Below are 14,908 nucleotides of genomic sequence, written 5' to 3'. Positions count from 1 at the left end.
TGCATTCCTGCTTGGAACAACTATAAAATAGAACTATATCTGGGTGTTTTTAAGTGATTATGTACTTAAAACTATGGAGTATATATTCTAGATATAAATTTTAGACAATGTCTCAAATTTCAACTAGAAATAAAAATCCAAAAATTTGGGTTCCCCGGGTGGCACAGCGGTTTGGCGCCTGCCTTTGGCCCAGGGCGCGATCCTGGAGACCCAGGATCGTATCCCACATCGGGCTCCCGGTGCATGGAACCTGCTTCTCCCTCTGACTGTGTCTCTGCCTCTCATTCTCTCTCTCTCTGTGACTATCATAAATAAATAAAAATTTTTTAAAAATCCAAAAATTTTAAAAATGCAAATTAATGCACAGCTAAAGGAAGAAATTAATCTGTATTCAGAAATTAACCAAGACCACTGGCATTTTAGGAACTAAAACAATAAGTCTAATTGCATTATTTAAAGAATTATTAGAAGAAAATTTAGTAGCAGATTAAGTTATCATGAAAAAAACAATAATGGTATCTTACAGGTTTGGAATTTCTGAAACTTCATCTATCATCTAACCAAGAATGGGAAATAACTATCAATACTTGTGCTTTTCAGTTGACAATGATAAAACTTAAGACAACAACATTTTATTCTGCTTATTCCAAAGTTTGTCTATACATTAGAATAATGAGGGATCTTAAATATATACACATTTAGTGTAAATATTTAAGTATAAATTGTATCTTTACACAGAAAATCATCCACTTTTAATTTCCACTTTGCTCAAAGTCTTCATTATAACTGCAGTCACACTGAACAGCAGCTTTATATTTACCTTTATTCTGTATATATCTTAATAAGACATAGTTATGTTTTAGTAAGGACACTCTAGTAGACTATAATTATCAAAAGGCTTATTGATAAGTAAGGTTGCCATTTAATATTAACCATGACGGAAATGATGGTACAGATGGGAAAAAGAATAATTCAATAAGCTCAATACATTAAGAAGTATATTTATGTCTCACAGGTTCAATGAAGACCAGGCATTATAAGAGGAAAATTGGGGCAGCGGTTTAGCGCCACCTGCAGCCCAGGGTGTGATCCTGGAGATCCGGGATTGAGTCCTACGTTGGGCTCCTGCATGGAGCCTATTTCTCCCTTTGCCTGTGTCTCTGCCTCTCTCTCTGTGTGTCTTTCATGAATAAATAAATAAAATCTTAAAAAGAAAATAAGAGGATAATTGTTTGATGCTGATTTTAAATTGTTATTCGTTTGCTAGTGGTATGTATGTTGGTTTGCTGATACCAATTTGAATTTCATTTGTTTATAAATCTAAACTGTAACTGGATGCTACACAAGTACCAGAAGACTTGCTACCTAAATCTTTAGCCAACAGGCTTTATTGTAGAGCAAACAACTACAACGATATTTTTCTTACATTTCTCTGGAAGCTATACCATATCAGTTCACAGCTCTGTCAGTCATGCTGCTCAGTCATATACTTTAGTGACTCCGTAATGCTTTCTTTTGTGCCACAGATATATTGGGGTTCAGTCTCATTTACGGCTGACACATAGGTAGCAAATGCTGTCATCTCCAAGACATGATGGCATTCATGATTTAGATCTCTCTACATCATGTATTCTTGTATTTCATTTGACAAAGTGACAGTTCTCAAGATGCCTTGTTGATCAGGCTCTTCGACAGAGTTTGGTACCATCTTCAGTCTTAAGGTACTTAACTATGAGCTTAGTGCCACACTAACTCTGGAGGACAGCTCATGATCAACAGTATGTTTTATTATATGAATGCTTCAAGACTAAAGTGATCAGCATAAAATTATTCATATAAGGGATTTATATTATTTGAAGCCTACTACATTGGGAAAGTTTACTCAATTAGGCATCTGTATTTGGATACTACTTCTGGATCAGAACTATACATATAAAGGGTTACACAGAAATGGCTGAAAAACATGGGCTCTACTAAACCACACCATTAATAATGCAAAAAGAAATCATACAGGCTGCCATTGACTTTGATGTGATTGTATAACTAGCAAAATATTAGTTGAATTCAAACTTGTCAGTTGCTAACATAAAGTCAGTGAATATAGGCAGAAAGCCTAAGGGTGTGTGTGTGTGTGTGTGTGTGTGTGTGTAATATTTTAAAAATCTCTTATTTACTTGGTTTCTTTGAGAAAAATGGAATGGCACATTATTCCTAATACTCTTGCAAGGAATACAATTTCATGCTAAAGGCAGAGGAAAATCCAAATAAAAGTCATTGCATATTATGGACAAAAAGAAAACCGACTGGTGACAAATAAGAAAGCTGCTAGACTCCTTAGGAGATGCATATGTGCTTATTAAATAAAACAAATGTCTTACTTTCCTCATTTCACAAAAACATTAAAATATAGTATTTGTTCTTTGTTGTATTCTTAAGATGTTTTTGGAATACTAATTAAGATATATCATACTCTGGAACTCTGCTATAATCAATTGATAAAGGACACTAGGTGGTATTACTACATGGGAAAGAACTCTCTATCTTGAGGGTATTCAATAAAATGCCAACAAAATGAATAAAACATTATGGTCATAAAAGTCTGCCTAAGAGAAGTAAAGAAAAGCCTATGGCTAGGACTATGGCAATGGTATACATTCATATTTTATTTCTATGTTAAGGCCATACTATGAAATTTATTATATTTATTTCTTTATTCTACATAGGCCAACAAAAGGTCAACTCATTAACTCATTATATCAGCTCAAAGAAATGTTAATACTGTTCTACTGTTTTAACCTTTGGCTAACATTTTCCAACTTCAGACAATTCATTTATCAGCTACTTGACATTTCTTAAACTAATTTTTTAGGTAAAAAATGCTGGATTTTAAGCAATAAAAAAAAGAATACAAATTAGGATATTCTAGAACTTATCAATATATTAAATTCACAAAGTAATTAAGTAAAAATCAGGATACTCTGTATACATTAAATGGTGTCTTAATTATCAAATTATTTTTAAAAGTGTATTAAGTGGGTTCTGAAGTCTAATCACTTTTACTATCTTGGTTGCTTATAAACATCTACCATATGACATATGTTAGGAATTGTTTTATTCCTTTGTATAAAAATATAACACAAAGAATGACTTCCTTTACTGAATGATTCGTGAAAACTATAGAAGAGAATTCAACAACATCAAAGAGCTCAGGTGAAAATGAAGAAAAATAGAATAGTTGTGTGAAATAATGAGTAAAGAGGCACACTTGCTGACTTAAAAGGCTTTGCTCACCTGACCTATTATAAGAAGAAACTATTTAGAGCATTCTGATGATAACATTTCAAGGATTCAATGACAGAAACCTTGTATTCATTTTAATTGATATTATTGCCTGAAGCTTCTCCCAACTAAACTCTTGGACTGTTTCCACTTACATTAAACAGAAAAAACAGAGGTAGACATTCTCATTATTACATTACTTTAAACTCAAAGTAACACACAATTGTTACACTTAATTTTTAAAAGGTCTATTGCTGGTAAGATACTTAAAAAATGGATGGAGATGACAGTTTGTGAGCATGGAGGACACCCAGAAAGCACCTGGTGCATCTAAGTGGCAGCTCCCTCTGTATCAATTGGTGGTACTGCAGGTGAGAACTAACGACTGGGACTGTTATACCTTGTACTTTATTCCAAAAAAAGTGAGATTTCTGGGTTTGTTTTTTCAATGTAAAAACATCTTGATTTCTAAATGGTAGCAAAAGATTAAAAATATTATAAAATATTGTGTGTATAAATACTAGCAATACACTATGAGTTATTTATATTGCATGCCTGGAAAGGAAGACAAACAGAAAAGCATCCACCCTCTCAGCCTTTGTTCTCTTCACTCTTCAGTTTGTGGAATGTGAAAGGAAACAGTGAAGGGGAGTTAGGATTCAAACGGCAGACTAAAATCAGGCAGGGAATGAAGTTTGCCAGGAAGAGAAGCAGAGGGAAAGGTGATGACAGTAAAATGAGAGGCAATTTTGTTTCTTCAGACATATCCTTTTATCTCCACTGGTACATTTTACCATTGCTGGTATGTGACTCACTGAGAACAAAGTGTACTCATTCTGTATGATAAATTCAGTTTAAGAAGGAAAAACAAATATAAGCTGACTATAATGACAAATATAGTCAACAACATAATGTGTATTCTACTTTTATTTTTTTATTTTTTTAAAGATCTTATTTATTTATTTATTCGTGAGAGAGAAAGGGGGTGGGCGGCAGAGACACAAGCAGAGGAGCAGGCTCCATGCAGGGAGCCTAATGTGGGACTTGATCCCGGGATCCCAGGATCACACCCTGGGCCGAAGGCAGGTGCTAAACTGCTGAGCCATCCAGGCATTCCTCTACTTTACTTTTATTTATTTATTTATTTATTTATTTATTTATTTATTTATTTATTTATTTATTTTATGATAGTCACAGAGAGAGAGAGAGAGAGAGAGAGAGAGGCAGAGACACAGGCAGAGGGAGAAGCAGGCTCCATGCACTGGGAGCCCGACGTGGGACTCGATCCCGGGTCTCCAGGATCGCGCCCTGGGCCAAAGGCAGGCACAAAACCGCCGAGCTATATTTTGGGATCCCCAAAATATAGAGTTGTAAATGAGAATTAATATTTACCTATTGGATTAAAAACATGCATTTGCATGCCCATAGGAAGTTTTTTCCCCTCTATGTGGATATTCTCTATCTTTCGATCAGTAGTATTATTCAATGTTATTTGTATGGAGACCATCTTATCACCAAAAATACAAGGCTGTCTTGGAAAGAAATAATGGGCAGCTAGTCCTCTTCCACTCATTCGATGAAGCAGCACATGAGTTTTCACTGGTACAAAGACAGGAGTATTGACCTGTTGCACATTGGAAAAACAAACAAAGATGAATTTGTGAATATGGTTATTCTCTTAGAAAATATAAATTAATGATATTCTACTCTTATTTTCCCTAGAGTATAATATAAAGCACAATAACAAATATCATATCCATAAATATTAAGACAGAAATTATACAAAAAGTAAAGAAAATGCCTTCAAAACAGCATTAAAATTTTTCTGTACTCTGCAACATGTATTAAAATATTTTGACAATATGTGCCTAATAAGAATAAGCTGCTGTATATTCAATTTTTTTAGAGTTTATAAACTTTTTGGTTAGTTTTTTTCCCAGGTACACATATCTGGGCATCTTGCTAATTTTCTTATTAGTCTTAGTAATTTGTCAGTTGATTTTCTCAACTCAGGTTACTGAACTATTAGTATCACCTACCAATAATGAACATCTTTGTGTCTTCAATTCCAATCTCAACTCCTTGAACTTTTTTCACCTTGAATTTCTTTCATCATAAAATGAAGACAATCACCTACTTTAAGGTGGTTTCTTCCTTTGCTTTAATGATTAAAAAGATCTTCCCTACTTTGAGCTCAGATAACTATTCACTTACATTTTCTTCTAGAGCTTCATGGTTGTAATTTTTGATTTGTGTAGAACTTACTTAGATATATTGACCTCTATACTTAATTTTTTTCTCCAAGTCCTTAACCAATTGTCTGAACATGATTTAATGATTAGCTTTTCCTATGTGACCTGTAAATGCAAACATTCTGATTTATGTACTTGGAGACATTTTTGGACCTTGATTGTTAAACCATTACATTGTTTTATTTCTTATAGCCCTACAATATGATTCAGTTATTTGGCAAAACAAAGTATCTTTTATCACTCCATCTCCCACTGCCCCATCGGTATTTTGTTGGCTAATTATCTGTTTATATCCTCCTGATGAATTTTAGTCTCTTTTAGTTAAATTCTTCCCTCAATCTTGAGTGGATTCAGAGGCAATATAATAAATGAAACAGTCCTTTCTAAAATCATATGATAGCTATCTTCCCATTTGAACTCAAAGTACTGCATGTGGCTTGACCTGACATGGCAAGCTTTAAAAAAAAAATCAATTTTTAATTAAATAGGTCTAATCAAGATTTTTTCATAGTAAGTGTGCTCTCCCCCAAACTAGATTTCTATTATAATGTGAGTACATTTTAACCTATTCGACATGTTCATCATGCCAATGATACCTGATGACATGAAAACTTAATAATGTTATTTAAAATTCATCAATAGGGACACCTGGGTGCCTCAGCAGTTGAGCATCTGCCTCCGGCTCAAGGGTGTGGTCCTGGAGTCTCAGGATTGAATCCCGCATTGGGCTCCTTGCTTTCTCCCTCTGCCTGCTTCTTCCTCTACACCTATGTCTCTGCCTTTCTCTGTGTCTTTCATGAATAAACAAAATAAAATCTTTTTAAAAAAATTCATTAACAAAAATCCAGGAGTTAAATATCAAATATACGAAACGATAAGCAGTGCCTCTAAGCATCATTAAAATGTAGTATTCCTTCTTTAAATGCTCAACTTGCAAGAGTGAGCAATTTAAAAGAATCGTCTTAAAAATGCACAAGAGTTTATTTTATAAATAAATAATAAGAAACACACTAAATAATTATTGTGTTTTATAAATGCAATAATTGAGTACATTTTAAATTCTGGCTATCTAAAGTAATGGGGCAACTGGCCTATGCATTCTACTTTGGCCTTTTGAGGACAATAGCAGTCTAGCATTTTAAGTTTTCAAAGCACTTCCACTTCTAAGCTTAGGTTCTTTTCCATGTATAAAAATTATTTTAAAAATTCATCTTTTTAAAAAAAATTTTTTTTAATTTATTTATGATAGTCACAGAGAGAGAGAGAGAGAGAGAGAGAGGCAGAGACACAGGCAGAGGGAGAAGCAGGCTCCATGCACCGGGAGCCTCATGTAGGACTCGATCCCGGGTCTCCAGGATCGTGCCCTGGGCCAAAGGCAGGCGCTAAACCACTGCGCCACCCAGGGATCCCAAATTCATCTGTTTCAATGCTTACACTAAGTTCTATTTCCTTTGCAAATTTTTGAGAGTTTAGTAGCATAATGCAAGACAGCAATCCTTGACAGGGAACATTCATTTAAAGATATAATGGACATCACAAAAACAAGCAGATACAGAATACATATGTGTGGTATGACTGCTCAAGTATATAATACACATATTATATTTATAAATTTATACTCTGCAAAATCTTAAATTCCTATGTCACTCAGGCTATGATAATCAACCTTAAACACAGCCTTCAATTGGATAATCATATTTTTCGGTATCTTATGTTTACTCCTTTAATTAGACAATAATTCTTCTTTTATATTCTTCATTGTTCCAGAGACATGTTGTTATTAAATCATTAAATATATGTTGATGCAAACAGGTTTTCTTTTTTCTTTTTTTTGCAAACAGGTTTTCTTCTATGAAAACTCACCAAAGTTTGGGCAACATATAATATGAGGAAATAAAGTTGAATGTTAAAGAGAGGCAAGTATAGAGTAGGAGAAGAAAAGCAGTACAGAAGCAGGGGTTTGCTTTATTAACAGCTAGGAATCAGCACTTCAATATCATAAAAGGTGCTTATTAGAATTATAAGGAGGGTACACCCTAAGTCACATAAGACTAGCACCTTGTCTTGGTTGATTTATTGATTCTTTTCAGTGTAATCCTGGGACACACAGTCCAAATATTTTTTTTCTAACCAGTCTCAAAATTCTGTACTTTATTGTAATTGCTAAAATGATGTTAATGGATGTGCAAAGGAAAAAATATATAATTTTTTCCAATCATTCTGGCTACACTCAGTCAAGTTCAAGAATCATTCTCTAATAAATTCAGCATCTAAAAAAGGTCTTCTCTGACAACCCTCAAAGGTTATCTGTGATAATAAACGGAGGTCTATATTCTCTTCTCATTAAACAGCCTCATAAATAGCACTTTGTGGTAATAACACATATTTTTACACTATAGAAAAAGGCTAACTGAAAATGTTTGATTTTTAAAAATCTGTTTTCTAAGATCATACAGATCATATTAAGTTAACTTCCTCCACTACTAGATGAATTACATAGGTGATACTTTTTCCAATAAAACCATTAAGTTCTATAAATTCTTCAATAATTTTCACATGCAATACAATTAATCCTGATGTGGAAGCAGGATTTTAGTTCAATATTTTGTATATCAAATACCTATATTCCAGAAACATGTATGATCTGTGCTGTTTATATTCTAAGATGCTAAACACTATGAATGGCTTTTCTGACTTCCTTTTATAAAAATCAATAACCTTGCTAAATGTACAAAATACGAGGTAAAAGGTAATAAACTACAGAAAGACCCAGATTTGGGTTGTGAAAATGAGGGCTTACTTTTAAGAAAAAAGTTTTAACAAGTTTGAACAAAATAGATCATCTTAGGTAAGGGTTGGCAAACCACAGCCCATAAGCCAAATATGACCTGCTGGCTGTTTTATAAAGTTTTACTGGAACACAGCCATACTTATTCATTTACATATTGTTGATGTTTGCCTTTTTGCTCTGCAGGGGTAGAGCTGAGTACTTGCAGGGCTCACCATATTTACTATCTGGACCCTTTACAAGAAAAGTTTGCTGACTCCTCATCTAGGGGCACAGATGTTACATACTTCTTCCTTCCTTCCCCTTACCTTGTTGCTGGGAAACAGTTCTCCACAGTCTCCCATGTTTTTGAAGTCTTCTGAGCAAAGGTATTAACAACTTGCCTCCTGAAAATCTTTTCAAGGATGTTTGTATAGAAAACAGCCTTTGGAAACAGGAAAATGCCTCCCTCCAGGGCAAAGCTGAGACAGATTTGCTAACAGCTCTTTATAAAAGATTGGGATCTTCTCCTGTAAAGGTCTGTTTCCTGTAAAGCAACACACTGCATGTGCAGACATCACCTGGCCTTCATCATGTCACCCTGTGGGAACTGGGGCTTTGAGAAGCGGCGCAAATGATGTTACCCTGGTTATTGCTATTGCTGTAATAAACTGCCCTTTGTCTTTGACACAGTAGTCTCATGTCTTTTTACCAGTATCCATGAAATTACCTTGGGCCAACTTGTTTGCTTGCAAATAGGGTAACATCTCATATCCTTCACAGTTCTTCATACTTTTTTTTTTTTTTTTTGTCATTCAACACTTTCCAGATCCACTTATTCCAAATAGTTAAAGTAACTTTTAGTAGGACTACCATAAACAGATGCATAGTAACAACCGCCTAAGGGGGGGACACAAACTAAAACTCCAGCTTATATTTAAGGGTGACTTTTTGGAATGTGCATAGTAGCAGCATACGAGCTAGTGGCTTTGCTAATGAAAATAGTACTTTACATAGTAGAAACTTTTTTCTTTTGACTTTGCTTTATGAAAGTCCATGCTATGACCTGATTGTTTCTGTGAGTGTCTTAAATATCATGATGTGTTCTAATAACTGACAATGAGATGTCCATAAGTTCTATGACATTGAAAAATAAGAGTAATTAAAGGTTTCAGGGTTGCTTTTATCTGGTTCACTACTAAGTGCTGGTCTTTTGAGTGAGCGTTCTCCTCAGTGTTTTACCCTGTAGGGTTAGGTATGGGAATGTGCTTAACACACCCTACTATCTTCCAGGAACCTTGCCACATTCAGTTCTTGATGGCGCTTGCTTGTTCTTATGCCACCTCATGACCTGGTCACACAGTTACCTGGTTCAGGAATAGGGACCTGGCCCAATGAGTCCCTCTCCCATGATCTTTGGGTTTGGGACCTGATAAGTCAAGCTTCTCTCAAGTGGCTAAAATTATTAGATTTAAAACTTTAATGTTTGTGGTTACATTTGTTGCCATACTATTCTGCAAGACATTAAGCAAATTTCAAAGCACAGCACAGATGAGACACAGATCCTGCTGATATCTTTGGTTTTTATCCTTCTAGAATCTAACACATTTCTATCTAAAGTTTGTTTTTTGGTGAAATGCTCTGGCACTCCTTCTAGTACCTTTTTTTTTTTGGCTTAAGCTAGTTCAAATTGGCTATGTGGAGCCTGCTTCTCCCTCTGCCTGTGTCTCTACCTCTTTCCCTCTCTCTGTGTCTCTCATGAATAATAAATAAAATCTTTTAAAAAATAAGAGGTTACATCTGAGCAAAGATGAATCAGAACTGAGTCAGTATGAATATGTGGAGGAAGTGCATTCCAGGGAACCATTGTCAGGGGCCTGTGGTGGAACCATTACTGGTGTATGGAAAGAATAGCAAGGAAATCAGGGTAACTAGAGTGGAGTGAGTCATGGGTCCAACAGTAATAGGAAATGAGGTCCAAGAAACAACAGGGGGCCAGGCCAAATGGGGTCTTACAGGCTTTTATAAGGTTTTTTGGCTTTTATGCTCAGTGAAATTGGGAGCCCTTAGAGTATTTTGAACAGAGGGGTGACATGATGTAACCTTAACTTAACTCTCTCTTTCTGTGTCTCTCATGAATAAATAAATAAAATCTTAAAAAAAAAGGTAAAAAGACAAAGATATATACCATGCTTAACACTAATGAGGGAACTAGGTAAAATCTGACCCCTTCTCAGTACCTCTTCTGTAACCATCCGTATCTGATTCACCACCATCTCACATCTGGATTATTCCAAAAGCCTTCTAAGTGGCCTCCTTGCTTCTACTTTTGTACCCTACTGCACACAGACTGAGTACAAGAGCCAGGATGAATCAGTTAAGGTCCAGAAAGAGAGAGGCAGAGACACAGGCAGAAGGAGAAGCAGATTCCATGCAGGAAACCCGATGTGGGACTCAATCCTGGAACTCTGGGATCACGCCCTGAGGTAAAGGCAGACGCTCAACCGCTGAGCCACTGAGGCGTCCCAGATGTAACCTTTTCAATGAGGTTTAACCCATCTGCATTTCTTCCATCTGATTCCCCTTTTTCTTCTTCTTCTTCTATAGCCACTTAATATCTTCTCTAACCCTATATACATAATTCACTTGTTAGGTTTATTAATTTACTCCCCACTTTCTGTTCAATGTGTAAAGTATAATTTTACCCATTTTCAGAATTCAAAGCATAATCTTACTATTTTAAATGATTAGAGATTTGCATATAACATATTTCTAGTGGTGGTCATAACTATATTTGATACTGGGTGCTCGATTATAACACTGTTCCTACAAATACTACAGTCTTATCACAGTCTGGTGGTTAAATGGAGATTATCAATATTAATATTTGTTAGTTTAAGGATATGACTTGACTAGAAATTTTCTATTATGTGTACATGTAACTGTAAATAAATAGAAAGATACCATACTTCTTAAAGGCACACACAAAGAACAACTTACTAATTAGACGGACTTATATGACACAATCAGTCTCACAATATCTGTTTTGGATAAAAGCATTACTTCCCATTAAATATTAAAACTTGTAAAAAACTTATATAACAGGATTATTATAGAAGACAATATTTGAAAACAGTAGCTTTGATTTAATTATTTAACTATAATGTTCAAGGAATTAAAAAGCTAGCTGCATTATAAGCAAATGATATGGTTTATCCTCACTATGATTCTTGAGAAGGTAATTAGTTCAGTAACTGTAATAACTCTAAAATAAAAAGCCTCCTTCCAGAGTTAACAGAACAAAAAGCATCAAGTTACAATGAGATAATCCTCTACAAATCTTTACACAGCATATGTTTAAATAATAAAAGTCGTTTGTGTACTTTTAGATGGTTTATGAAAATAACCAATCAATTCTGCAGACACAACATTATTTCTAAAGGAAATCTATATGACTCATGATGCCTGTAGATACACAGAGACAAACCACACATATTTTATCAGTTTATTACAGTAAGCAAATAAGCGTGGAATGAGAGTGCACATAACTGTCTACTTAGTGCTTACTGAAACATTTATAAGAGCTGTTATCTCCCTAATAACAGACAGACAGCGTGCAATTTTAGAGAGGAGAAAAGCTTCATATTTTTTAACACTTCACTAAAAAGTAACTGAAGAGTGTAAAATGAAAAATACTCTGTGCAGTTAGCTGGTAATGGACCATATTATCAACTCAAGTTAGATTTATAGGATACAAACTAGTCACTAATAGTTATTTTATGACATAGCATGTCTGCTTTTTTTGAGATTATTAAGATTAAAGTTGTAAAACTTCTTTTGAACATAGCCGTTCAAAATGATTGAATTATAAAATTTAAATGAGAATTGAAAAATAAAACATGGAATATCAAGTAAGTGCCTAAGAATAAACCTTGTTCAACATTTGCATTACTATTTCAAAGATAACACTTCGATGTAAAGCTTTATAAAAACAATGTTTTCCAGCTTTTTATGCTTTAACTCACATTTAGTCACTTAATCATTTCAAGTATTATCAATCTATTCTGTTTTTGGACTTCAAAAATATGAAGATCTGCAGTACATAAAATGCTCTCTTTGTATCTCATTTTATCTGGCTTATTTTATAGGAGTATCTATTTAGATATAAGATTTATAAAAATGACCAGAAAATAGGCACAACAGAGATACAGTTTCATGTTTAAAATTAGTATCTTAACCCATATATGGCTCAAGTGATAAAGAGTTGCAATGCAGAAAGCTACAGTATTGTCTTCTTTACTCAGTAAACTGTAGAAAGCAGTTCTATTTTACCTTTAACCCATAGTATTGACACTCATACCCAGTATAAGATTTAAAAAGTGGGGGAAGCTAATTTTCTTAACTCTTAGCTCTAACTGTAAGCATAAACTCAAAGAAATATATGTCCATTTTCCATCAGATACTACTTTAAATAAATGGTTTATAATCCTAAAGATAACCTCCTCCTTACACATGTAAATTTGCATGTTCTAGAAAGTAATCATGTTAATTTCTCATATTTTATTTTACTAATCAATATATATTGTGAAAAACATGAGACTTAAAATTTATTATTTTGGTAATAATATATATCTTATATATTGAGATATATATTACACTTATAGTAATACAAATATATGTTTGTATATATTACATATATCAGAATACATTATCAACAAACATCTAACGAGTACCTTACTTCAAGCATGGTGTTAAGCAGGCATCAGCAAATACAACCTGTTCCTTTGTAAATCCAGTCCATTGTCATTGAGATACAGCCATATCCCTTCATTTATATATTGTCTATGCCTGCTTTGTACTACAGTGGTAGAGTTGAGTGGCTGTGGCTTGCAAAGCTGAAAATATTTACTGCCTGGCCCATTACAAAAAAGTTTGCTGACAATCCCCCTCCTATTATGGGATGTATTGTTTATATGGGTATTGAGATGAGGGAGAGATTATAATAATATCCTCTTCTATGTCCCCTCCAAATCTACAAGTAAATCTATAGTTAACCTCTAAGTTTCACAGTCAATACATTTAATACTTTTTATAAATTTGAAATCCAGATGCACATGATCTTTTATTTACCACTTTCATGGAAAAATAGTTCTAGAACCATAGATAAAGATAAGTTATTCTATTCCTAGATATGTTTTGCTCCTTTTTTTATTTCCTTTCTGACTTTTGGTTTAAGAATGCTAACAAAAACAAAACAAACTAGGTTTCAAAGAGTTTAGCAAAAATGGTTCCAATAATTGATCACAATGAATTTCATTAGAACCAGAATATTTTACCTAAGTACAAAACAATTATGTGTTATTTAATAGATGTGACAATCATTTGATCTTAGTAATTCTATTGCTAAGAAAATATTTGTGCCCTTTTCCATTATAACCAAGGTCAGAACCTTGCATTATTTTTGATACCTTCTTCCAACAATTAGTTGACATGTTTGATGTCTCTTAAATTTATTTTCTTTTTTCCTGTCAGTCCACCACCAGCTTAGTTCAGGTCATCATTCCCACTTAAAGCATTTTTTTAAATGTTTATTTATCAAAAATAATTTCAAACTGTGTGAATAAATAAGTAAAATCCCTCTCAGATTTAACCATAATTAAGAATTTGGTGTGCTTCCTAATCTTTAGCTCCCTTCTTACTTCTGCTTGCGCACTCAACTTAGTCTCCTTGTCCTTAGATTCCTTTATACTCCAATTTGTATCACGCACTCCTGTAAAAATCATTTTCTGGGGTGCCTGGGTGACTCAGTCACTGACTTGATTTGGCATCTGACTTGATTTTGGCCCAGGTTATAGTCTCAGGGTGGTAAGAATGAGCCCCACATTGGGCTCCGTGCTTAGCAGGGAGACTGGTTGATATTCTCTCTCCACCCCTCTGCCCCTCCCCACCTTCCCCTACTCACACACATACTCTATCTCTCTAAAATAAATAAATAAATCTTAGGGGAAAAAAATTTCTTGAAGTGTACCTCCCTTACGTGCTCAGTGAACTCTGTTAGAAAGTGCTAAGCTTTGAAACTAGAAAGACTCAAGGTGAAACTCTGGCTGTACAACATAGGTCCTAACTCTTGGAAACTAAAAAAATTACGTTCTAGGAGTCTCCATTTTTACATGTGTGAAAAGGGGAAACTACTAATCTATCTCTCAGGTTGCTGCAAACCTAGGCTGAACATAAACTAAATCTGGAGGACTGTAGGGTTTCAGGAATAAAAAAGGCCCAAGTAAGAAAGATAAGATTTTAGAGTTGAAATAAGAGCATGTGGCTAAAAACCAGTACAGGTGAAAGTTATCAGAACCGAACAGATGAAGAGGCTGTGAAGTTACAGATGCACAGGTTGTTAATGTATACATGGAAATCTCCCAGATGATGGTGGGCTGGAGAAATGATGTCTAAGATGCCAAGATTTTCAATGAATGTGGGTAGTGATTAAGGGATACTAAGGGGAGAAGGACAAGGAAGGGAAGATGGCATAGTTAACAAGGGATGGGCCTTTTAGGAGGAAGGAATATGATGACAAGGGAATGACCTTGAAGCAACAGTTGGTTCACAC

The 14,908-nt window shown here is 34.5% G+C and overlaps 1 protein-coding gene across 6 annotated transcripts in view; it reads right to left on the bottom strand.

Annotated features, from left to right (window-relative positions):
* AP3B1 (adaptor related protein complex 3 subunit beta 1) overlaps positions 1-14,908 on the bottom strand; it is a 264,956-nt gene that overhangs the window by 32,530 nt on the left and 217,518 nt on the right. For all 6 annotated transcript variants that reach the window (XM_025438344.3, XM_025438345.3, XM_049108352.1 and 3 more), the window contains one exon: positions 4,672-4,903. In XM_025438344.3, the coding sequence (XP_025294129.3) occupies positions 4,672-4,903 (232 nt within the window). The remainder of the gene's footprint in view (positions 1-4,671; positions 4,904-14,908) is intronic.

Source organism: Canis lupus, chromosome 3, assembly GCF_003254725.2.
Source record: "Canis lupus dingo isolate Sandy chromosome 3, ASM325472v2, whole genome shotgun sequence".
Classification (NCBI taxonomy): Eukaryota; Metazoa; Chordata; class Mammalia; order Carnivora; family Canidae; genus Canis; species Canis lupus.
Note: the sequence above shows the minus strand (reverse complement) of the source record. Positions and strands in the feature narration are given on the sequence as shown.